The sequence below is a fragment of the Ixodes scapularis genome, unplaced genomic scaffold (assembly GCF_016920785.2).
Source record: "Ixodes scapularis isolate PalLabHiFi unplaced genomic scaffold, ASM1692078v2 PGA_scaffold4__175_contigs__length_147842914, whole genome shotgun sequence".
In the NCBI taxonomy this organism is placed as follows: domain Eukaryota; kingdom Metazoa; phylum Arthropoda; class Arachnida; order Ixodida; family Ixodidae; genus Ixodes; species Ixodes scapularis.
Genome location: NW_024609879.1, coordinates 23,890,195 through 23,913,981, shown reverse-complemented (window position 1 = coordinate 23,913,981; position 23,787 = coordinate 23,890,195). Strand labels below are relative to the sequence as shown.

The 23,787-nt window shown below is 47.7% G+C and overlaps 1 protein-coding gene across 1 annotated transcript in view; it reads left to right on the top strand.

Moving 5' to 3' along the window:
• Positions 1–5,049, top strand: part of LOC8024709 (translocator protein-like) — a 41,494-nt gene extending 36,445 nt beyond the window's left edge. The window contains exon 3 of the mRNA XM_029993548.3: positions 4,876–5,049. Within this exon, the coding sequence (XP_029849408.2) occupies positions 4,876–5,049 (174 nt within the window). The remainder of the gene's footprint in view (positions 1–4,875) is intronic.
• The last annotated feature ends 18,738 nt before the right edge of the window (positions 5,050–23,787 follow it).

Below are 23,787 nucleotides of genomic sequence, written 5' to 3'. Positions count from 1 at the left end.
GCACTGTTCACGTTGAGAACTCGTAGCTAGATTAAACGATATCGAACAGGTGGAAGTGCGGGGCCATGCATATCTTTTGCATTTGAATGTCCACATCAATTAATGCTTCATGAGATTGAAAATGTATACCTTTCGTTATAGTACATGCGCTCGCCACAAACATGTTGTGCTCCACAGCTTGACTGTTTATGTGAGCGCTAACACGCAAGAAACTGCCACAAATCGATAGGAAAAAAAAACATTAAAGAAAAGGTTATGAATTTGCTCTGTTGCATATTGTTAGCACCATACTGACTCACCGATTTACCTTTCATCGCAGTTTGATCTGCTTTTGTATACCTCAGACAACCAAACATTAAATGAGGTTTATATTTCAAGTCGTTACGCTGCACAGGTACACAACGAAACCCCAACGCTTGTTTTCACACTCTCTTCGATCATGCACAGGGTTGCACAGTGTGTGTAGGGTGAAACCTGAAAAACCTAAAATTCTTAAGTAATTTGGATTATATTGAAAGGACAGGGTAATACCAAGAAAACCCTAAAAAAAGTTCCAAGTAAGTGAGAATGATAAGTGAAAGTGCAACGGCAGCGTGCAACGAAGCCCGAGGTTTGCACGTCGGTGCCATTGCACTGAATAACGTTGCCCGACACGTCACTAGGCAGCGCAGGCCACTAAGTACTCCCTGAACCGAAGTAACGGTCAGCATTTTAGAGAAATAGTCAGGAAAACATTGGGAAATCGGGGAATTCGGAATAAGTGATTTGGTCCACTCATTCGAGTGGGCGGCGTCATCTAGTACTATACAGCGAGGGTGGAATTAATCTAACGTATTTTAAATAAAATTTTAAAAAATCAGATTTGCGTGCTGCGACACTGAAATTTTGATATTGATCCTTGGAAAACTCAAGTTCATCTAGTTGAACCTATAAGTTAATTGCAGTGTCTGAGCATGAGAAACGGACTTTTACACATTATTTAAAGTATCAGTATAGTCGATTGTTGGGCTAGTTGGTTTTGGAATTTGGAAGACATTTTAGCGCTCAAAAAACAGGGACAAAGAGGCGAGAAACAGACAGCACAGTGCGCTACTAACAACTGATTTTATTACGTGAAACAACACTTTTATACCATCCGAGTTTCTGATTTTGCTCCACCACTAGCCAACCCGGTGCCAGGCCGCGTCATTGAGGAACGCACGCTCCTTGTCCAGTAAATCAATTGAGGCCACGCTGACACATGCTGCACCACCCTTCCTAATCTCATCTGCCTCGATTATCTCCCTCACAGTTTTTTCCTTGTGCCGTGCCAGAATCTTGCTCTCGGAAAACAACGGCATACACTTACACCTTTCACAATGATCAGACAGATGACCGTCCCGATAATTTCCTACTTTAAGTTTGTGCTCGCTCAGCCTATCATTAACACACCTACCTGTCTGACCTATATACTTGTTTCCGCATGATAAGGGGATCTGATATACTACTCCCTCCGCACATTCAACGAAGGGATCCCTGTGTTTTACCGCGCAGCCAGAAGGGGCCTTACGAAAAGGATCTGTCATCCTACATAATCTACTAAGTTTGTTTGGTGCGGAAAACACTACGTTCACGTTTGATCTATTGGCCACCTTTTTCAAGTCATGCGCCGTTTTGTGAATGTACGGTATCACCGCGACCTTCTGTTTATCTCTGAGAGCCATTGGGCAAGGGCGATCTTCATTACGCAATCTTTTTAATACGATCTCTGCAACTGAGACCACTACATTCTTCGGGAAGCCAGCTGCCAACAACCGCCTACACTGCGTGCCCAGGCCTTCTGACATCACATGGTGGCATGATTTTATGCCGTTGTTTTCCGAGAGCAAGATTCTGGCACGGCACAAGGAAAAAACTGTGAGGGAGATAATCGAGGCAGATGAGATTAGGAAGGGTGGTGCAGCATGTGTCAGCGTGGCCTCAATTGATTTACTGGACAAGGAGCGTGCGTTCCTCAATGACGCGGCCTGGCACCGGGTTGGCTAGTGGTGGAGCAAAATCAGAAACTCGGATGGTATAAAAGTGTTGTTTCACGTAATAAAATCAGTTGTTAGTAGCGCACTGTGCTGTCTGTTTCTCGCCTCTTTGTCCCTGTTTTTTGAGCGCTAATATGTATTCCAAATTTAAAGTATGCTATATTCATTTCGTCATCGCTGTATACAGTTTCGGCAGGGCATGCGATATTTTAAAGGAATGTACTCACAAATCACGTATGCTAGCGCGAGCATTTAATGCAACATATAAGACAAACTAAAGGCAATTCATGTGGGCATAACGCAAGTGTTCTTTCATCTGCACAGCCTCTGGACTTGTTGCTTAGATTTGCGTCTCACAGCTGTATCAAGGGACTCAGTATTCTTTTTACGGGCAAACCAATAAAGTCGTACCCTTGCAAACAAAGCAAATACATCATTATAGACATCCTCACTGCATGGAGTCAGCAGCTTTTCGACCTTCTCACGAAGAGTAATGCAAGGCGCCTTCGCAATGCCTTCTTTTAATACCAGACTGTCAACTGACGCCACAAAAACCTTCTCACAAGCTTGAACGAAGGAAACAAAGCAAGATGAAGGGACTGAGAGGCTTCCAAAGTCTCCTTCAGTCGTTCCTTTCACACTTAAATGCAACAACACTTGGCTCTCATCAAAAAAAGTGTCATTCTTGATTAGCAATTCACACTGCTGAGTCACGTTTTGACATGTATGGAACTTGACAAATCTTGTTACCGGCCATCCAGCGAAGTAAACCACGTTGTTAAGTGATAATAAGGAGGGATAACTACAGGGTGTGAGGTCAGCTGCACATTGTGAAAGGGAGCTTCCTAGACTAAGTGAAGGTGAGGGAACTGGGAGACCAACAGGGAGAGCCGCTAAAAGAGTTGTCATGTCCTCTTCGCAGTTGCTCTTGTCGGACAGTTTAAACAAGTTGCTAACTTGGAGATGCCTAAAGGCTGCATGAAACTGCCGGCAAGAGGAATTGTTGTGCGCACCAGACTTCGACCTTATTACGGAGAATGTGTTTTCAGGTGCATCTTGGTTTAGATGGCGAGTAAAAAGGTATCTGAAACCATACTTAGATGTCAGGTGCTCACAAATCAGCATCACGGATCGAATGGTCAAGCAGAAACCGCGAATTCTATCAGGCTGCCGTGGGCACCCAAGAACGTTGAGGCTTTCCAGCATGACAAAGCATTCCCTCAGAAACTCTTTGTGAACAGAGCCTTCGTGCATTGCAGACACATATGCACTCTTCCTGCGTTTCCGTGAGCTGTTCAAGCTATCGAAAAGGCGATCCATTCTTTCAATGAACCGTGCCGTGTGGATAACTCCAACTGGCATTTGCTGAAAAGTTACCATGGCGAACATTGCAGCAGCACAGTGATTACTGAATCTTTGTGCAGATAGCTTCACTGACATCTTGGAGCAAAAGTCAAATTAAAATGCTTTTCGTTGAGCCTGGGGATGAATCGGATTTCAAGCTGTTTGTCCTTTTTGTTGGCTTCCCTTAGGAAGGAGCTTTTTAACGTGTTGTCCCCAACTTGAAAAGTGTACTTGAAGCACATATTTTGCAAGCACTTCAGCAGATGCGGAACATAAAATAGATGTTCCGCAGGAAGAGCTCGACCACATGTGCGCTCCGAAACAGAGGAGCTCAAAAATATGGAAGGCTCTGGAAGACCGCCAGGTTTGTCAGCCTGACTAGCTGTAGCATCTTCATTCTGGGGACAAGCATCAAACTACGAATACTACGCTTTAAATTTTCTAATGAACAGTGCCGTGAACAACGGCGTTTGGTGCCTGGAAGGCCAAAGTATCGCTAAACGTTAATGATACAAGAAAGTTTCAGGTATCTAAAACAATTGCTTAACGATTTGACATACATTTAAAAAAAAAACATAATCATGCTATTCGTAAAGTTTACTTCAACAAATTATGTGACCATTATATTGAAGTGTAACCAATTACGTGCGATTTGACTGTTTATATGGGTAAGTCATCATTGATCACACTTGGTTATAAAGTCAATTGTGAGGTGAAGTTATACCATAGTTTGGGTATTTTTAATGATTTAATCGTTTACATCCTTTTATGTAAATATTAACCCAAATGTGTTAGCACTCGTGTTTTAGAAATTGTTCATCAGTCATGCCCCGAAAAATTAAAGGGGCGATGCAACGATTTTTTTAAATTTGCTCAAACACCGCTTAGAACGGATCGTTGACGTTAATGGCTTGTAAAACACCCGTTCGTTCTTCACCATACGCAATTAAAGTTGCAGAAACAAAATTGAAGGTAAACAAGCCGCGTTCACCTCCTGAACTCGCAGCCAGAACAAGCGGCCGCCTGATCCGGAGCCGATTATATGCCTCCAATGTTGATCATAGCCACGCGCCGGGGGCCGGCAAGGCACAGGCCATGCACTGAGTTCCAGACATCGTTATGGCTCGGCTATTGTCGTCATTGCAGCGATTGGACACGGGCCACTACCCGAATAATTGTCGAGCTGTCGATTATCACGAGCCCGAATCGAGAGCTTACGGGAAGAATCTATGAGCTGCATTTAAACATCGTCACTGGAGGGTACTCCGAACCGCCCAGCTGCATCATCAAGTTTTGAAAACGCTCGCTTTTGTCCTTGATATAACTCCGCAACAAAGGAGTTGCTTGGCACGGGGCGTTGCATGCGAGTGTCGTTGAGTCCCGCTTGTGCCAGTAAGCTTGTGTAAAGTGAAAAATATTCTAATTGAATATTGTTCCAACGTCCTTTTAAAACTGTTTGTAGCTCAGATAACAACTGACGGCTAAACTCAGTTACCTTTAATTGACTGTGGCGCAGGCGATGCTGGACATCACCCTGCTCTGTGGCAGCGTTGTGATGCTCGGCCACGCTTACCTGCCCATCAACAGGCACGCATCCAAGCTCATGGCGCCATGCTTCCTGTGGACATTCACTGCCGCCCTGTTCAACTACAGCGTCTGGAGATGCAAAAAACACTACTGCTCATTTTAGCATAGTTCGCCGTTGATAGAAGATGTCGTTCGGGACAAAAATTAGCCACCAGTATTGACAACAAAATAACATCCCGACCTGCCTAAAGTGCACGATGTATATTCCCTTTATCGCAGATCTTTTATCCATAATTAAGGATGAAGTCTTAAGGACCTCGCACCTCAAGGCGACCAAACAACAGACATTGGTTGCCGAAATGTTATAATCAATATGTGTGTAACCTTTCTACGTTTGAACCTCACCAACTGACTACAACGATTAGTCCTGCAAACATAAAATGATCTGCCGTGTGGTGTGGTGTGGTGTGACGAGGGGGAATTTCGTCGGTACAGCGTAAGGGCTGCCCTCCGCTGTATGGACTCGAGAGATTTCTTATGCGTTGTTGATAGGGGGTCCCAGTTAGCAGAACAGAATTCCAGCTGCGGGAGTACCAGCGACGTGTACAGGTGCACCAGTGGTGCGGCTGGCATGCCGCCCGTAATTTGGGTGACGAAATCCAGTGTCCGCCTCGCATATGAAGCGGTTCCTTGGATGTGGCGACTAAACTCGAGGCGCTCGTCCAATGCGACTCCGAGCAGTTTTGTGTGAGTGACACGAGAGAGTTCGGTGCCACCTATTGCAAGGGGTGGGGAGCGTGAGGGCTTAGCCAAGGACAGGCCGACTGTCATGCTAAGGCATTTTGTAGGGTTTAGTGCGAGGCTTTGTGTCACGTACCACCTGTAACAGGCATCGAGGTCGTTTTGAAGGGAAGTGACTGCATCCTTGGAGATTCCTGTTTGTATCAGAGAGAGGTCGCCTGCGCATGGTATTGCCTTAGATTTCAGTCCATCGGTGACGTCGTTTATGTACAGCGAGAAAAGCGTAGGGCCAAGCACACTGCCCTGCGGCACATCGCCGAGCACAGTACAGGGGGAAGAGATATTGCCGCCCGCAGAGCCGAGAAGGCAACGCTTGGTCACGGTCTTCTAGAGGATTCGCGGTCATTCTCGCAGCAGACGTAACTTTCCCTCTGCTTTGTTATTGTCGAAAGTGCCAGTTCATCCTCGCCCCGAGCGCGCGACGCTCGAACCTTCTTTGCCGAACTTTCGAGATAGTGACGCACGGTAGATAAGCAGCTGCCCGCGACCTTGTCGAGTCAGTCTCAGTCTCGCTCACGCTCTCTGATTCGCCGCCGAATCGCCGCCTGCTTTTCTGCCGCTTCGACGCTCTTTCGTTACTTAATGTGTTGGCACAAGTTCGCCCATTAAACCTTTATTTTCAGTTTGCTCTTTTCCTTCTCGTCGCCTTAATTCGTGACAATATGACCGTGGAAGGCGACTCGCTGGGTTCGATTTTTGACGAAGTTTATTAGCCAGTTGGCCAAGGAACCCTCAATACCCAGTTTCTGGAGTTTTTAGAGAGAAGAGTGTGGTCGATGCCATCGAATGCTTTTGAAAAATCCATTGTACCAGTTGGCAGGGGATGCACTAGTCTAGGTGTGAGCTCAGCGTGTGAACTGCTACTGCCAAGGCAGTGTCGCAGCTGCATCCTCTTTGAAATCCGTGTTGTGGCTGATTTAGCAGGCCATTATCCTCCAGGTGGTTCAGGATTTTGTTATTTACTATTCTTTCCAGTGTGCGGCTCACAACTGAAATGGAGGCGATGGGGCAATACGAATCAATGCTGTCGGTGTCAAGTCCATTTCCTTTGTGAATGGGGGTACAGTGCCAGAGTCGAGTATGCGTTGAAACATGCGGATCAGGATGGGCTTGAATACAGGGGCGGGGAGCTGAAGAAAAGCAGGATGCACTCGGTCTGGCCCAGGGTTCTGTGCTGGGCGAAGGGAGGTTAGTGATTTTTCTAAGTCTTGTTGGGTAATGGCTAGGGATGACAGAGAGGCTCCAGGTGAAGGGGATGACTCATGATTAGCTGGGGGGAAGGTGAGGCTTGGGGAGGTACGAGAGGCTTTCAGGGTAGTGGTGAGGCGGGAGTCGTGTGGGGAGACCAAATTGAGAAGAAGTGTTCACTAAACAGAGAGGCTATAGTGTGTTGGGGGGGGGGAGGGTCTGATGCAAGTTTCTGGTTGTGTTTGAACACTGGGTGGCCAGGTGAAGAGGTCTTTCTTTGGGATTGGACATAGGCCTAAAACAGCTTGGGCTCTTTGGCTGCTCGGGCTGCAATGCTGGTGAGGTATTCCTGATGTGATTTGTGCACCAGTCTCTTTATGTCCTTTTGCAGACTTTTTGCTTCGATGTAGCTAGATGCACAGTGTTGCTTTCGAGCACGATTGAAGAGTAGGCGCTTTCGTCTTGCAAGTTTTACAATGTCTGTGGTAATCCACGGAGGTCTCTTTGAGGGTGGTGAGTGAGGAATGCATTCCGTTTGGATTGCGGTCATAAAATCAGTCCAGAGGTCGTACCATTCGTGGGTGGAGGGTTCGGACAGCACCATCGACCAGGGTGCCAGGTGAAGGATCGCGCGTAGGTGGGAGAGATCCGTCTTTCCGTACCAGTATATCATTCAAGAGAAATTTCCTTGGCGGGAGAGAGACGTGTAACATCCAATGTATATAGCCTTGTGGTCGCAGCCGACCAGACTCCCCTGTGCGTTACAGTTCAACACAAGGGTAGGGTTTGTAGTGAAACAAAGGTCAAATTGTGATTCCTTGCCGGCAGCTGAACAATATGTGGGGTCACTGCAGAGCTGGACGAGTCCGGATGTCTCTACCATCTCCAGGAGCTGCTGAAGCGCTGGGTCCGCGGGTATAGGTGACGATAGGTCTCTCCAATCAATCTGCACATTGAAGTCCCCTAGTAGGTAGACACTTGCATAAGATGTGCTGAGTTCCAAAAGTCTGTCGATAGAAGTCTGGAGAGAATCAAACCTCAAGGAGTGCGTGCTTGGGGCTATGTAAGCACAGGCCAGAAGGATCTTGCTGCGGAGAGTCCACAATTCTACGAAGACAGCATCAAGGTCATCCTGATCCAGGTCGGCTCGGCGCCGACAGAAGATGTGAGACGGGGCGAGCACCATGACTCTGCCCCCACGGGAGGTAGAGCGGTCTTTGCAAAAAATCTGGTAACGGGTAGAGTTGGCAATTTGGCTGTCGCGTGTCGTTTCATCTAGCCACGTTTAAGTGAAGACGAACACTGCGTCGTCTGTGGTCTCGATCATGGTGTTATATTCAGGCAGCTCGTTTTTGATTGATCAGACGTTAGAGTACCAGAAGTTCAGGTGCGTTGCATGCTTTCTTCGTGGCGTGGACAGGCTGGGGTCGTTTGTTGGTGGGTTGCGAGGTGTAGTGGATAAGGGAGCTGTGGGGGACTGCCGGGTTACTGTTGCGAATAGCTCGTCGTCGAAGCGTGGGAGCTGGCATGTGCCGCAATACCATACCACGGGAGATGCGGAGAGACGGCGGTAGGCCGAAAGCGGAAGTACTCGCACTTTCAGTGCACCCAGAGTTGGCACTGGTCGCACTGTAGTGCTGCTGTGTTGCCCTTTATGGCCCGGGCGCAACGAGGGCACGGGTGCCTTGGTCCGGGGTTTAGGGAAATGTCTCCGGCAGCATGTAGGAGCCAAACGACGTGCGGTCACGCAGACGTGAGGCGCGGGCTTTTAGGCCCGCGCCTCACGGCTTTTAGGCCTAGTGGCACTTGAGGCTACGGCGTAACCGACGGTGGTACCGACGTTACTCACGCATAGGGCCGGCAGTTCATTCTCCGGGTGAGCCCGGAAGTTCACGTTCAGAGGCGTCGGTGAGAAACAAGGCACGCAAGCGCGAGTAGATCAAAAAAGCAGCAACTAGACGTAGCCAAGCGCGGACCGTGCCGGCGGCCGCCATGCTCGACTAATAGTGCTGCGGGAGTTCTTATTGCATGCTTGGCGACGTATCGTCAATTTCGGCCCTTGCCAGACCCCAGATGAGAACACGCGCGCCCCTGTAGGCCTTCCAAAGCTGCCAACGACGCTGTAAGTTTTCCAACACGCCTCCAGGGGTGTGTAGTGGATACCAGGGACGCCCGTCGCCTCCGCCAGACCGCATTTGCGACAATGCTTCGCATTTCTCACTCAATCACATCGCATCATGCCCCTTCTTGACGGTCACGTGTATAGTTGATAAAGGCCGAAGGTCGGGCTGGTTCGGATGCAAGCAAAATCATTTCTCGCAAGGCGAAGCGGACAACCGAGCCCGGTGTGGAGAGCGCCGACTAAGTGAGCAATCCCGTTATTCATTCTGCCAGACGCGGTCTGACGTTGTCGTTCCGCCCTGATCCCCCACACGCGTGCGAGAAAGACTACACCGATGTAAACACGCTGTGTAAACAGTGCCGGCCTGAGTCACCGCGTTCTCCAGGCCCGAAACGCACGCTCCGATTCTCTCGGCAGGAAACGTGCGTTCTGAACCTCACGTCGTAAAGTACGCCTGTCTCTCGAGGTGGCCGACCACGGAAAGTGTTTACGCCAATGCGTTCCTATCAGCCAAGCCTCCCTGGTGCTAACGGCCCACGCGTGGAGCCCTCGTTGATCCTTACAGGCCCTAACGAGCCGTCCTACATATTCTTGTCACGAAGGACCTAACACTTAACTTGAACCTGAACCTTTAAAAAACGTAAGTTTTTAACGACCGCGATATTTACTTTTTGTAAACGTGCTCGCTTTATTGTTCTCAAACAGCTTTAAGAGTAAAATATAGCAACATTCGAACAGATGTAAGATGTTCAAATATACATGAGGTCGACAGCGCTTCCTGTTATAAATGCTGATCATGTAGCATTTTCTGCTTGTTTACTTTAGAACAGGTATCAGCAACATAATAAATACCCGCAGTTACTTAACATAGGTGCTGGCTTTATACAAAATAATTATCTCAGTATAGTATGTAAAAGTATTTGGCATACCCCCCTTTTTTCACTTCGATTTCTCGGGAAGATATTAAGTTACACCTCATTCAGCTTAGTGATAGAAATTTTAGGAAGCGCTCACCAGATCAAAAAATCTGTAAAAAATATTTTGGCGAACGTTCATTCAGAATCTCACGAACAACCCCGGTTCTTTTTTCTCTTCATATAAATTGGTGGTGGTCCATATTACCGTATGGGACGTTTGATATAGAGTGACCCTACTATGTTCATACTTCGTGATTCCTCGTTCGGAATTCTTATCTGCTAATGCCTGAATCTTACTGCTTGCACCAATTCCGAAATAATTTGCAAGGTCGGGCCATCGGGTCCCAATGTCTCCAGCTAGGCCCGACCAGAACCCGACGCAGTTTGGAATGAATCGGCCCGAACCCGACCCGAACCTGAACCGTGGTCTCCAGTAATTCGCCCATGACTGACCTGACTGCCAATTCAGGCTCGGGCTTTCAGGCTCACCCGAGCCCGCGCATATCTCTACGTTGACGTATCACTCGTACCCAAACCCTCCAGAACGCCGGTTCCCGGAAGGCTACGTAGAAAATGCAGCAGAACGGCTTTGTTTTTTAGGCGCTGTTTAGACCTCCTGGACCCAATTGAGGCAGAATTTGCAGCAAATGTCGAAGCCGCGTCGCACTTGTAATTTGTTTGAGTCCTGCCAAACCTGACGTCGAATAGCAAGAGAGAAATCGCTTGGTTTCATCTCTCGTTAAAAGTTCATTCCCTACCGAAAAACCCAGTTCAACTTTTCGCTACCTGGATTAATGAACTGGAAATCTATCTGGATTCTATCTGACTTTCTGCTTTTCAAAACAATTTCTTTGTCTGCAATTGGGATTTAAGGTTGTTTGAAGGTGTGGCACGCTATTCCTTGATGTTAACACGGAAGACATTTTCTTCGTTCAAGACTCGTTCGGAGAACATTTAAAGCAAACTCGGAGTTGCGCGCCTATTAAAAAAAGTCGTGGAATGGAAGTCCCCGTATTGATCATTGTGGCGGTCCATCGGCGTGCCACACCCCGGATAAACAACGACAGCGTTGCTCGTCGATACGAGCTCAATGGCACGAGTTAATAAACAGAACGCTTTCGGCTAAGCTCGGAGTCGGTCATAGCATGTCTTCCACTCTCAACAAAGAACGGGCTACAAATTTGTGACCCAGACTTGATGATGGACTACGATCGCCTGCCCTCCAGAGGGAACGTTCTCCGCGGTCCGGTGCACAGCAACGGCTGAGCGTTTCGGACGATTTTGCGGGAGGAAGATCTGCCATGACACCCGCATCCAGAACCTATAACCACCGCCTCTACACCGTCGCGTCTGCCAACGGTATCTCCGAAAAACGGACTGCGACCACCTTGCTCACCACGTCGGCTCAGAAAGTCTACATTCACGGGCATTTCTACCTCCGCCGCAGTCCCAGGTGTCGCCTCGACCGCCAAGCGTTCTGTGTGGCACGGTGCTTTCCTGGCACAGCCGCGTGTTGCATCTCCCCGACGCAACACCAAACAAAACAAGGAAAATAAAAAAAAGAATGTTTACCTGAAGAGTAATCCGTAACGCAAAAAATCCAGACTCCTATCAGGAGTAGAAGGGCTTGAGTCGAACGACATGAGCCGTCACGGGTCGCGGTCAGCGTCGTCAGGATGCTTATCAAATACGCTATATTTGTGCTTATGTTCCGTCGGGTACCACCTCGTAGTAGAGCTCCCTTAGGCGGCGAAGTACGTTCTTTTGACCGATGTAGCGCTCTAGAAGATTTTCGCTGAGACCCCGTCATCGTGTCCGTATCCATATCCACACCCGGTTTCCGGAGTGGAAGTAGGTGTCCTGACAACGAAGGTTGTACCAGTGAGCATCAACGCGTTGTTCGTTTTCTAATCGGAGCCTGGCAAGCTGTTTGACTTCCTCTGCCCGTTGAGTGACGATCTGAGAGTCGCCGTTGTTGTTTTCCTCAGGTTCGTGGAACAGCATGGCGTTCAGCATCGTCGTTACTTTCCGACCATGGACAAGCTCGTATGGTGTGACAGCAGTAGGCTCCTCTACCACACTACCGTAGGCGAACCTTACAGACAGTAAATCTCATCCCACACTCTTTGCTCTACGTCGGCATACATTAAGATCACGTCGGCGATGATCTTGTTTAGGCACTCCGTCAACCCGTTGGTCTGTGGATTGTTCGCAATGGCTCGACGGTGGCTCGTGTTGTAGAGGCAAAGTTCTTGTACCAGTTACGCCAAGAACGACGACCCTCGATCTGTAATCACCACTTGGAGCGCACCGTGCCAGAGGCTTTGGATACTTCCGCTCGATACATTGTGGGCTGACCGACAGCCACGTTCACTTGTTATCGGCCAAGTTTTCTTCGCACAGTATTGCCGAAGTGCGCGATCGAAAGCGTCGCGGTCGTCGCTAAAGTGGGGAACCTCCGATGTTCTTGAAGGATGTTTCTGACAGTTGTTTTTGATAACTCCACCTCCACAAGTTGTCGCGCTTCGTTCTCTATCGAGACGCGAGGGGCGACAGGCTCTCACGCTGGGGCCTATGCTTCGGCGAAGCTGGACGTCGTGGTGAGGGCGACGGGGACCCATGTCGAGGCGCAGGGATCGGAGGGGGTGGACGTAGTAAATAGCCGTCGATATCCCGCGGTCGCTCACCGTAGCGTGGGCGCGGGTCGTCGGGGCGGAAGCCACGTAGCCCAAGCTGCCGGTACGAGCTACGGCGGTAGACGTGGTTGGCTTCCCCTTAGTGGTAACACAGCAGGTGTCAGTCAGCCGTGCGCTATACGTCCATTTTCCTTATTGCCGGGGGTTCGGTTCTGACGTACGGAGCTTGTTCCTCTGTGCGCCGAGCGTAATGCGCCGTAGGGGCCTCCCTTCGAGGGGGCGCCACGTGGTGGTATACTGGAGGGTTGCCGGCAGCGGTCGTCGGGCCATGGCGGCCTAGCTCATGGTCGGTTGCTCGAGCGCAGCACGGTTGACAGGAGCCTGGGGTTCGATTGCTCTCTGAAGCTCTTTCCCGCACAGCTTCGGCGACGGACAGCGATGCCGAGGGGTTGGCAGAAGGTAGAAGTTTCTTGCTTGCGTCGCGTACAACGTCGCGGATGATCTGTCGAAGCTCGTCGGCTCTTGTGCTGAACTCGGAGCTGGCCGATGCCAGAGTCCAAACATCGTTGAGCTTATGGTAGTGGCGCGCTCGGGCCGTTAGCGGCCACTCGATGTTAGTTGCTTCGGCTCCTTCAACGGTCGTCGGGGGAGTTGCGAATAAGTCCGCCGGGGATTTCACTTGACACGCCTCTTAGAAGAAAGCGTACCGTCTTCTCGTTGGTAGCTTGTGGATCGGCGCGGGCATTTAGGCATACCACATCTTCCACTATGCTGGTTATGCTTTCGTTGGGGGCCTGTATCCGTGCTTGAAGCATATCCTCTGCCCGCTGCCGTCGGTGCTGGCTCGAGAAGGTCCGCTTCAGCTCGGTGGTACAGATGTCCCACGAAGTGAGCGGAGCCTTGTTGTTCTCGAACAAGTGCCTCGCGGTACCTTCCATCGAGAAGTGGAGGTTCTGGAGGCACTGCTTGGCGGCCTGTCCGTTGCGGTGTGTGACGCGCTCGTAGCGTTGGATCCAGTCCAGTGTTGTACGGAACGGCGTTCCAAGGAACGGCGTCCCTGGAACGCGTTCCTTTTAGGAGGAACGAAGGAACGCCGCCGTTCCATTTTGCATCGCTGGAACTGGAACGGGAACGCGTTACATTTTTAGTGGAACGAAAAGAGTAACGGCGTTCCTTTTTTTCGTCCAGTGGGGTTATTTTCATTTGATTTCTAACAGGGAAAGTATGAAAGTACAAAAACAATACCTTTACAAAGTGCAGGATCTCGCTAACCTTTAGGCTACTCATCTTAAAAATTATTTTGTGTGGTCCTCGCCTGCTAACAGTTAAGGATGCAGGAGAGCTGGTGGGTCTTGATTCGTTTTTGAGTGCCCAAAAACTGCGGTACAAAAAGCAAAACTTTTAATCGTAGGAAAAGACAAAGAAGGAGGGTTGTTTTCAACTCAGTTACTTTCTTTGGTTCCACGAATCCTTATAGACCCAGAAATCGTATTCCGACTACTGCCATTTCTGAACTTCAATATCAAGACCTACAATTACATCAAGATCACAGATCGCCAGATATCGGACCCACCCCTGTATCCTTAAAGGATAAACAAAAAATAACCTTTATTCCTTGGCTTGTCCCCAACCTTCAAACTGAACAGCAAATTCAACGTTCACAACGAAGTATTTGTAGCTTTCAAGACTGACTTTTCAAAAGACCCTCTCCTTTACTCGCTCGTCTTGCGGACAGCAACATCGAGAAACAACTGTCGTTAAGCTCCAACACGGGAGTCTGTTAAATTGAAACGTGTGAGCTTGTTGTAAAACGCTTGAGCAATCTTGGGTAAAAGTACATTTGGCTCGTCTGAATTGTCCACTACAAGCATGGACATGGCTAATAGCTGAGATTTCTAACATGAATATTTCAACAAATGAAACCCTGCTTCCGCGTGTTTTCTTCTCCGGGTGCCCTTCCATCACGGCATACAAACTCGTATGTTGACTATTAACGGCAGAAATAAAAAAAATATAAAAAAACTCTGCTTGGTTTAACTAAATATGATAATTAGCAAAAAATACAAATGTAACGTATATGTAACGTTACGTTCCATTTTTTAAACAGTAACGGGAACGAGTTCCTTTCTCACATATGGAACTTGTAACGGGAACGCGTTACAAAAATCAGAAGGAACGAGGAACGAGCTTTCGTTCCTTTTCTTGAGGAACGTGTACAACACTGATCCAGTCCTCGACGTCCTCGGGGATCTCGCCGTGTAAGTGCGTCGGTGCTCGAGGGGCAATGGGCAGGTAAACGACAAGGGAGGCAGCGGCGATAGTCTCAGTTTGCAGGCCCCGGGAGGTCATAGTTAGTTTCGTCTATTACTTCCTCTGCGGGTTCGGTAGATGTCCGAATTCCGGGGTTCGCCGTTGGGGAGGCGGCTTCCTCGCGTCTCAGTTGTCTCCACGGACAGTCTCCTTAACCGGGTACTGCGCTTGCGCTGCGATGCCACGGAGTGGTGCGCCTCATGGGCTGCAGTACCCCGCACCTTCAGCAGAAATGTCACAAATTAATGTGACGAGAGGACGAGCAATCAACTGAAAATAAAGGTTTAATCGGCGAACTTGTGCCAAACAAAAAGTAAAGAACGAACATCGAGGCAGCAGAAAAGAGGGCGGCGATTCTTCGGAGTAACAGCAAGCGAGAGCGAGACTGAGTGACTCCAGAAGGTCGCTGTCAGTTTATTATCTAGTATACGTCACTATCTAGAATATTTGGCAAAGAAGTTTCGAGAGTCGCGCGCTCGGGGCGAGAATGAACAGGAACTTTCGAGAACAAGAAACAAAGACGAAATGATAAACGTTTCACCCCTAGTAAGAATAAACGGGGAGTCTCTAGAATTCCGTGAGAGTGCATTGTTTGTTCGGCCCTGAGTTTAAACACTGGGATAGTAACTCCGGTGTGAAACAAGGAGACGCCAGGCTCTTTAAATCGACCGGAAAATTCGGTTTCTTAACCTATCGCGCTACGACTTTGTGCAGCGCTGCCCACAGATGGTGCATATTTTTTTGGAAAATTTGCAAGGAGCGAACTTACCTGAGGAAAAGTAAAGAACGAAAAAGGCTTAGCTTCTATGGAAACGCAGCGACGCCACCGATCTGCAAACAACACAGCGCCGTTTCGCACGGGACGCAAGAGATTGCGCAAGCGGTCGCGACGCCAACTGCCGCCAACGAACGCGCAGACGACGCCGAGAGCCGGCTCTTTTGCAGACAAGGAACTGCAGTTCCTTGCTGTTACCGCGCCTGTCTTTTTTGTTTCTGCGACTGTCGCCGCCTGCGGAACGCGCGCCGCTTTTGAGTCGAAACGATCGTCTGCTAAAACAGCCTGCTCTCGGCGCCGTATGCTCGTTCGTAGGCGTCGTTTGTTGCGCCATCTCTTGTCTCCCGTGCGAAACGGCGCCGTGTTGTTTGCAGACCGGTGGCGTCGTTCTGTTTCCATAGGATGTAAGCCTTTTTCTTTTTTTTTTTCTTTTTCCTCAGGTAAGTTCGCTCTTCGCAAATTTTACAAAAAGAAATGCACCATCTGCGGGCAACGCTGCACAAAGTCGTAGCGCGATAGGTTAAGAAACCGAATTTTCCGGTCGATTTAAAGAGCCTGGCGTCTCCTTGTTTCAAGCTGTAGTTTACTTGGCCGATCGAATTCATATTCTTGATGTTTTTATGTTACCCGAAGTAAATAAAAACGCAGAAACGTGCACATTGTTTGCTTTAGATGGGTTTCACTTATTTTCATTCTGCATTAGATATCGAATATTTTAATCTCAAATCAAGTTACATTATTTGTTGTTCACGCAGTTGACATGACGCCCAGTTGAAAGCTTCCTTATTTTATGATGAAATGGAAAAATGTTTCAATCTGTTTGGTGATTTTAACATTGATGTGATGAACTTTTACAAATAATGAGTTAACGACTATCTCAATACTTTATATGGTTTTGGGCTCCAATATGTGATATCGAAATTTACAAGGGAAGATTGCCTGCGAAGTTGAATTAGAAGCATCTGCATAGATCATACTGTCATCAGATCAAACTAGTCTTAGGCACTGTTAGGAGTAATTAAGCAAAAAGTAGCACACCAATATTTTATATCTCGTTGAGTTTGGATGCACATTAAACGATGAACCAAAAATAAAGCGGCAAAATAAAATACCAAATAACAAAAAATAGATACATTAGTTGGTTGGTTGGTTGGTTGTTTAGGTTTTTGTGGCGCAAAAGCAACTAACGCTATAGAGCGCCAAGAACTAGCCTATTTAATACTAAGGGTTAGAAAGAAGAAAGGGCTTTAGTAGCCGGTGGTTAAATAAAACACGTGTATGAAATACAAAACGTCAAACGATGGCCATGAGATACTTATTAAAACACTTATAGTCGGTGTAGAATGCCGATGGAGTCCATAAATTTAAAAACAATTTTATATGCCACAAGGGGCTCATCACTTAAAATCAGTGCTGGGTGAAGTGGCGCATGTTCTTTATAAAGTGGAAAAAAAATGAATAAGACAATCTCTGTCATACACAGGACACTCAATGAGAATATGAAAAATGCTTAGGACTTTGTCACAATGTTCGCACAAGGGGGCATCATCCCCGCGCAGAAGGTAGCCATGGGTCATGTGCGTGTGACCGATTCGCAGTCGGCACAGGACAACCTCGAAGAAACGTTTTCTGTGTCGTGCGCTCTTCCATTCACCTAGTAGTGGTTTTACACCATGTAGCTTGTTATATATTGCTGCATTCCATTCATCTTGCCAGCATCGTCTCATGGATTTCTTCACTGATGAGCGGTAGTCTGTATCAGAGATCTTTGAGAAATCAATTGATCTTTGGATGGAGGTGTGTGCCAAACGGTCAGCTTCTTCGTTTTCTCGGATGCCAATGTGAACGGGAACCCAACGAAAAACTATCCTCACATTATACTTTAATGCAAGAATTATTTTGTTCTGAAGTGCTATAATAAGAGGGTTTTTGTGACTTTTGAAGACGTGAGTGATCTTAACGCATTGCGAGAGTCGCAGTAAACTACTGCGAAGGGAACCCTATTTTCAATATGTTCTTCTGCAAGAAGGAGAGCATACAGTTCGGAAGTCAGTATTGTTGCCGAGTTATTAATCATTGTAACCTCTTAAACAGAGGGTCCCACCAGTGAACAGCCGACATACAAGTCTGTCTTTGTGCCATCAGTGTACAACCTGTTGAAACGATAGTATTTAATTGGCAGTTCAAAAAATTCTTGTTTGACACGTCACATGGTGTTTCCCTTTTATTAAATTTTGTCAGTGAGAGGTCACAGTAAATGAAGACATATTCCCAGTCGGCAATCTTGTTGAGATACTGGGCTACGCTGAGGTTCGTATCAAGGCTTATTGACTCTGCTATTTTCTTATTTCTTATTGAAAGTGGGGGAATGGTGTTCGGCTTGTTCTCGAACGTCTATTCACAGCGAGACCGCTCAATAGCCTCCCTAGATGAATGTTCTGGAACCGAACTGATACTCAACGAGTACATAAGGCTCAAAGTTGCCCTACTTTTTTCCAGGGAAAATTCATTTGCTTCAACATAGAGACTATGAATAGGAGACGTGCGGAAGGCTCCCGAGGCAAGCCGTATGCCTGCGTGGTGAACAGGATCTAACATTTTCAGGGCAGACACCGTTGCCGATCCACAAACAATGCATCCATAGTCAAGGCGGGACCGAACAAGTGAGCGGTAGATGCGCAGCAGGCACAAGCGGTCAGATCCCCATGACTTGTGAGACAGAACCTTTAGGACGTTTTATGCCTTTTGGCTACTCTCCTTCAATTTCTTTATATGACAGATGAAGGTCAATTTTCGGTCAAACATAAGGCCTAAAAACTTATGAGTCGTTTTGTTCTGGACTGGTTGGCTATAAATGGTCAACGAAAAAGTAACACAAGCTGTCTTTTCAGTAGAAAATTTGAATCCATTTCTGTCTGCCCAATTAACCATGTTATTAATTGCCAGCTGCACCTGACGTTCACAAATAGAAAAAATACAAGACGACACAGAAATCTGAATGTCATCTACATACAAAGAATACTGGACCGATTTCGGAATAACACAGGCGAGTGAATTAATTTTGACTATAAAAAGGGTAACACTAAGCACACCACCATGAGGGACACCATTCTCTTGCAGGAATTATCTAGAGAGCGTAGCTCCTAGTTTAACTTGAATGGTACGGTGTTTTAAATAGTCTTTAATAGCAGCGAGCATTTGACCATGAATGCCAAAGGCATATAAATCAATGAGAATTCCATGACGCCAGGCAGTGTCATAAGCCTTCTCCAAGTCAAAGACAACAGAACTGTCTATTTACAAAGGCTTCATGGACGGTGGTTTCAAGTCGTACGAGATGGTCTGTGGTTGACCTGGAAGATCGAAAGTCACATTGAAACCGATCAAGCAGGCCGTATTTTTCTAATATATACATTAACCTCTTATTGACCATCCTTTCAAAAGTTTCTCCAAGACAGCCAGTCAAGGCAATGGGCCTGTAACTAGATACTTTAGAAGGGTCTTTGCCAGGCTTTAAGATAGGAATAATATGAGCATTTTTCCATGGAAGGGGCCGCAAACCCTCTTGCCATACACAGTTAAAAAGAAATAGAACAATCTCCAAGGTAGAGGGGTGGAGGTTCATAAGGATGTGGTAGTTAATGCCATGTGGTCCCGCTGCTGAAGGCTTAGAATTAAGGAGGACCATTTGAAGTTCAAGTAGTGTGAAAGCGGTGTTATATGGCTCCCTTTCGCCTCCCGTTGTTTTGATGGCCTTCTTTTCAGCCTGCACCTTATACTGCGGAAAGTAGCTGAATAGTGTTCCGAACTCGATACAAATTCAAAATACTCTCCCAAGATGTCTGCCTGCACATTTAGGCGTTTTGGGCAGAGCCCCTTTTTTGTTATCAGAGGAACAGAGAATGCTCGATATATGCCATTTACTTTATGAATTCTATCCCATAGTTCTTTTGTCGTTATGCTGCAATTTATTGAGGAGGCATATGCTTGAAAACTGGTGCGCTTGGATTGCCTTCGTACGTACCTAGTCCGGGCTTCCGTTCTTTTGAACTTTATAAGGTTAATCTGAGTAGGGTAGCGGCGCAACCTACCCCATGCCTGGTTGGGCTTTTTCCGTGTTTCACTACATTCGTTGTTCCACCAAGGTTTCGGTCGTTTCGGAAGACGAGACGATGTCATTGGTATAGAGACAATTGCTGCAGCAAGGATGTGCTTGCTCAGAAGTTCATTCATATCGTCTATTGTGAGTTCATCGAGTGATGCACAGGCAAGCAATGTAGACTGCCCAAACGGAGCCCAATCGGCCTCATTAAATTTCCATCATGGGGCACGTTGGGAAAGTGTTACTGGTGGAGGGGTACGCTCTAACATCGCAGGATAGTGATCACTGCCATATGGGTTGGTAATAACCCTCCATGTAAATAGTGGAAGAATGGCAGCATGTGCGATTGAGAGGTCTATGGATGTAAATGTATGTGTGGAGGAACTATAATGAGTGGCTTCTTTACTGTTCATGAGGCAGAGGCCCGCAGAAAGAAGAAACCGCTCAATTTTCGCTCCCCGAGTGTCACGTCGGGTACTTCCCCAAAGGGGGTTGTGGGCATTCAGGACACCCAGTAGGAGAAAGCGCTGAGGAAGGTGTATCACGAGTGCCTCGAGCTCCACATACCTGAGAGAGTATGTGGGTGTTATATATAGCGAGCAAACTGTGATCAACCGGTCACCTAAAATTCGGGCAGCGACTGGTTCCAGCTGAGTGTCAAGTGGAACTTCCACGCATGCCAGTGACCTAGGGATGATGACTGCAACACCTCCAGAAGCGTGAGATGTGCCAGGCCTGTCCTTTCTATACACGTGAAAAGGCTTCAGAAAATTATAATGAGTCTGCTTCAGGTGAGTTTCCTGAAGGCAGAAGGCTATTGGATGATGTTCTTCAAGCAGAGAGTAGACATCATCATAATTACATAATAGTCCTCTACAGTTTCACTAAAGAGTACTCATGGTTGTGGTCGATATGTAAATTAGAGATGTAAAGGCTTGCATAAAAAGTTGAGACTAGGCCTTTTTGTTGCACTAGTGACATGCTCTGCCTTAAGGAGGAGGGACTACCGGTCTTTGTTAGTTGTGTTTTTGCTTAGGGGTCTGCCATTTCATTTCTTCTTGGTCCGATGAAGGACCAGAAGGGTTAGCAGGATTGACTGCTTCTTGTGAAGCCTGCTCTATAGGGGCAGTTTTGCCACTGTTTGCGTGGTCAGAATCCCGCGGTACGAACCTCTTTCCTCAACCAGACCCAGCCGAAGGCGGCTTCGACGTGCTGGGTCGAGCGTCACCCACAGCTGTGTTTCCCAGGTTTTTCGAGGTGGAAGCAGCATGTGAGCCATGCTGCTCGTTAGGCTGGTGGGCTGCATCCAGGGAGTTGGAGCGATGGCCTCGCTCCTGGTCCCGTGGAGAAGACCCACTAGAACAAGGCGGCCGTTCAGCCGGCAGCTTCGCCTGGGGGGCAAAGGAAGCATGTGTACTCCCAGTGTTAGCTGGGGCACACGGCTTCCCCACGGTTAGTTTTGGGGCCTGAGGAGGGCCCACCAAGTCTTCAAGTGAAAACTGGGTGACCCTAGATTCCATGTGCGATGCAGGCCCCTGCGCACCGCGTCAGAGTATGAGCCCTTCGATATGAAGGACAACCTTTGTTTCGCCTCAGGGTAGGATATATTCTCTTTGGCTCTAAGCGCCAAAATCTCTTTCTCCCTCTGCCACAAGGGGCAGGTGCGAGAGTATGCTGGATGGGGACCTTTGCAGTTTGCGCAGGAAACCTCATTTTCACAAATGTCGGCCACATAATCGTGGCTCCCACGATTAGCGCACGTCTCCTTCCCCCGACATCTGCGCGTCCCATGACCAAAGCGCTGGCATCGGAGGCACCGCTGTGGGTTAGGGACATAGAGTCGCACGCGGCAGCTCAAGTAGCCAGCTTTGACAAGTACCGGAAGCGTGTGACGCTCAAATGTCAAAATCAAGTGTTTGGTCTTAACTGCAGTGCCCTCACGTTTGAAAGTGATGCGTTGGACTGAAACCACTTTAGATGCTCGTAGGCCTTCCAAAATTTCATCCTCACTGGTCGAAAAGAGGTCATCTTCCGAGATGACCCCACGAACCGTCTTCAGCATTCTGTGCTTACTCACTCTGACCGGCAGATCACCAAGGGATGTCATTTTCAAAAGCGTCGAGCTCTGACTTCCTTACCACCTCAACAAGTAGGTCTCCGGAATGGAGTTTCTTTGCTTTGTATTCTGCACCAAACTTATTGTCCAGCATCTTTGCAACTAAAAAAGGCGACAGTTTGGCAAGATGATGGTTTTGGTTTTCAGAGTGAATGAGCAAGAATCTCGGGAATGTTTCGTCCTCATGATCTTTGGCAATGACAGAGAGTTCAGGACGCTGCCTCTTAAAGGCGCGTCCAGAACCGAAGGTTTAGGTTTAAGAGCGAGCCATGAAAGGCGAGAGGAAATTCGGAATCCGCGGTGCACCACCCACCATCGAGCCCAACAAGGGGTTAGGTAACGCACCATAACAAAAAGGGCTTTGCTAGAAACGTTACTCTAACGGTGCTGCCTGGAAACTATAGCCAAGTGTGGGTCAAGACAGAGGTCCATAGCCACCCAAGGTTAGCCCTTGCCGCCAAAAAGGAGTGAAAAAGGAGTAAGAGAATTAAGAGAGAAGTAGAAGAAACAGGAAAGGGTAAAAGTGAAAGATCGGAGGGGATAGTAGAAGAAAAGGCGACTAGACTGAATCATCCTGGCCCGGCCTTACCAGGACTCCCGTCTATGAGAAGCGGGGGCCGAAGTGGTGTATTGCCTCACCCGGGGGGCACCGAAGGGTCCAAACCTACCCCAGGCTCAGCTCAACCACCAGAATGCCCTTTTCTCTAGACACGGGAAAGCCACGCACAGCCAGACGTGGGCGGGCGAACCCGCATGGCTCAAGGTCCGTGCAGACGCCACTCCCCAAACACCTGCTTTCACAGGTGCCCCCTGCGGAGAGATACATTAGTTAATGAATATCATTAGAGGGTTTTCATATAATTTGATTATATTACTGCCACCTAAAGATAGTTGAAAATTTCGAAATTATGTATAGTAACTGTGACTTGCAAAATTAAGCTGGAACAAGGAAAACGGAAGAATGCCTGGATTACCACTCAGATGATGTAGCTCTGCCATAAAAAGGACAGAATGTGGCGTAGATGCAAACCTTATCCCGGGGATAGCGAACTCAAGGGAGACCTTAGAAGTTTACAAAATATGGTTAGAGCAGAATTAAAACTACCAACAAAAAGAAAAGATGCCTGCCGCTCGTTTTAGCGAAATCAAAGGTACGCAAAAAAAATCAGGGATCGAGTGTATGAGTTAATTGGTTGTAAGTTTGAAGAAAGAATTGATCTAACAATGTAAAAAGGCCTTTAAAGACTGTGACCTTAAGTCATTCTGTAGCAGGTTGATGGACGCGTTCGTGTAGAGCGTTTCAGACCTCGAGTCCCCATGGCGTAGCTGATGCGGCGCTTCAGCCACCCTGGTGGGGGGCGCTGCAACTCGGCCAAGTTGCAAGAGATGACGGAAGATGACTGGAGGATGACTACTAAAAGTAGGTTGGTGGGCAAACCACCTGGGAATGATAGATTACGTTTAAGATATATTTTGCCAAATGTTGAAAATTTTGGCATGTGCTATTCAATATAGTTCATTCACTCTTGCCTCGGCAATGATTCTCGGCGCCCTAAAAGTTGCTGTTGTTGGGCCCATTTTCAAAACGACAAAAATTAAGAAAGTTTCGTTAAATTACAGTCGCATTAATATCTTCTATGAGATATCGCTAATTATTAAAACTTTTTTTAATAGTTTAAAACTATTTTCTACTTTTTCAATAGACCGATCACCCCAGCCAGTTTGACCACGCCACCGCTGCCGCAATGCTTCGAGGGAACTTTAGTCTTTCTGCGCGTGGGACAACCTCGCTAGAGCTCTGCGCGTGCAGGGCACGAACAGTCTCGTGCACTGCCGATTGCCTCCTGTAAACTAAAGTTATGGCTGCCTCGCGCAAGCGTCGAACGCTCGGTGAGATCGGTCTATTCCAGTACGGGTTTCCTCAGAAGAGAGTG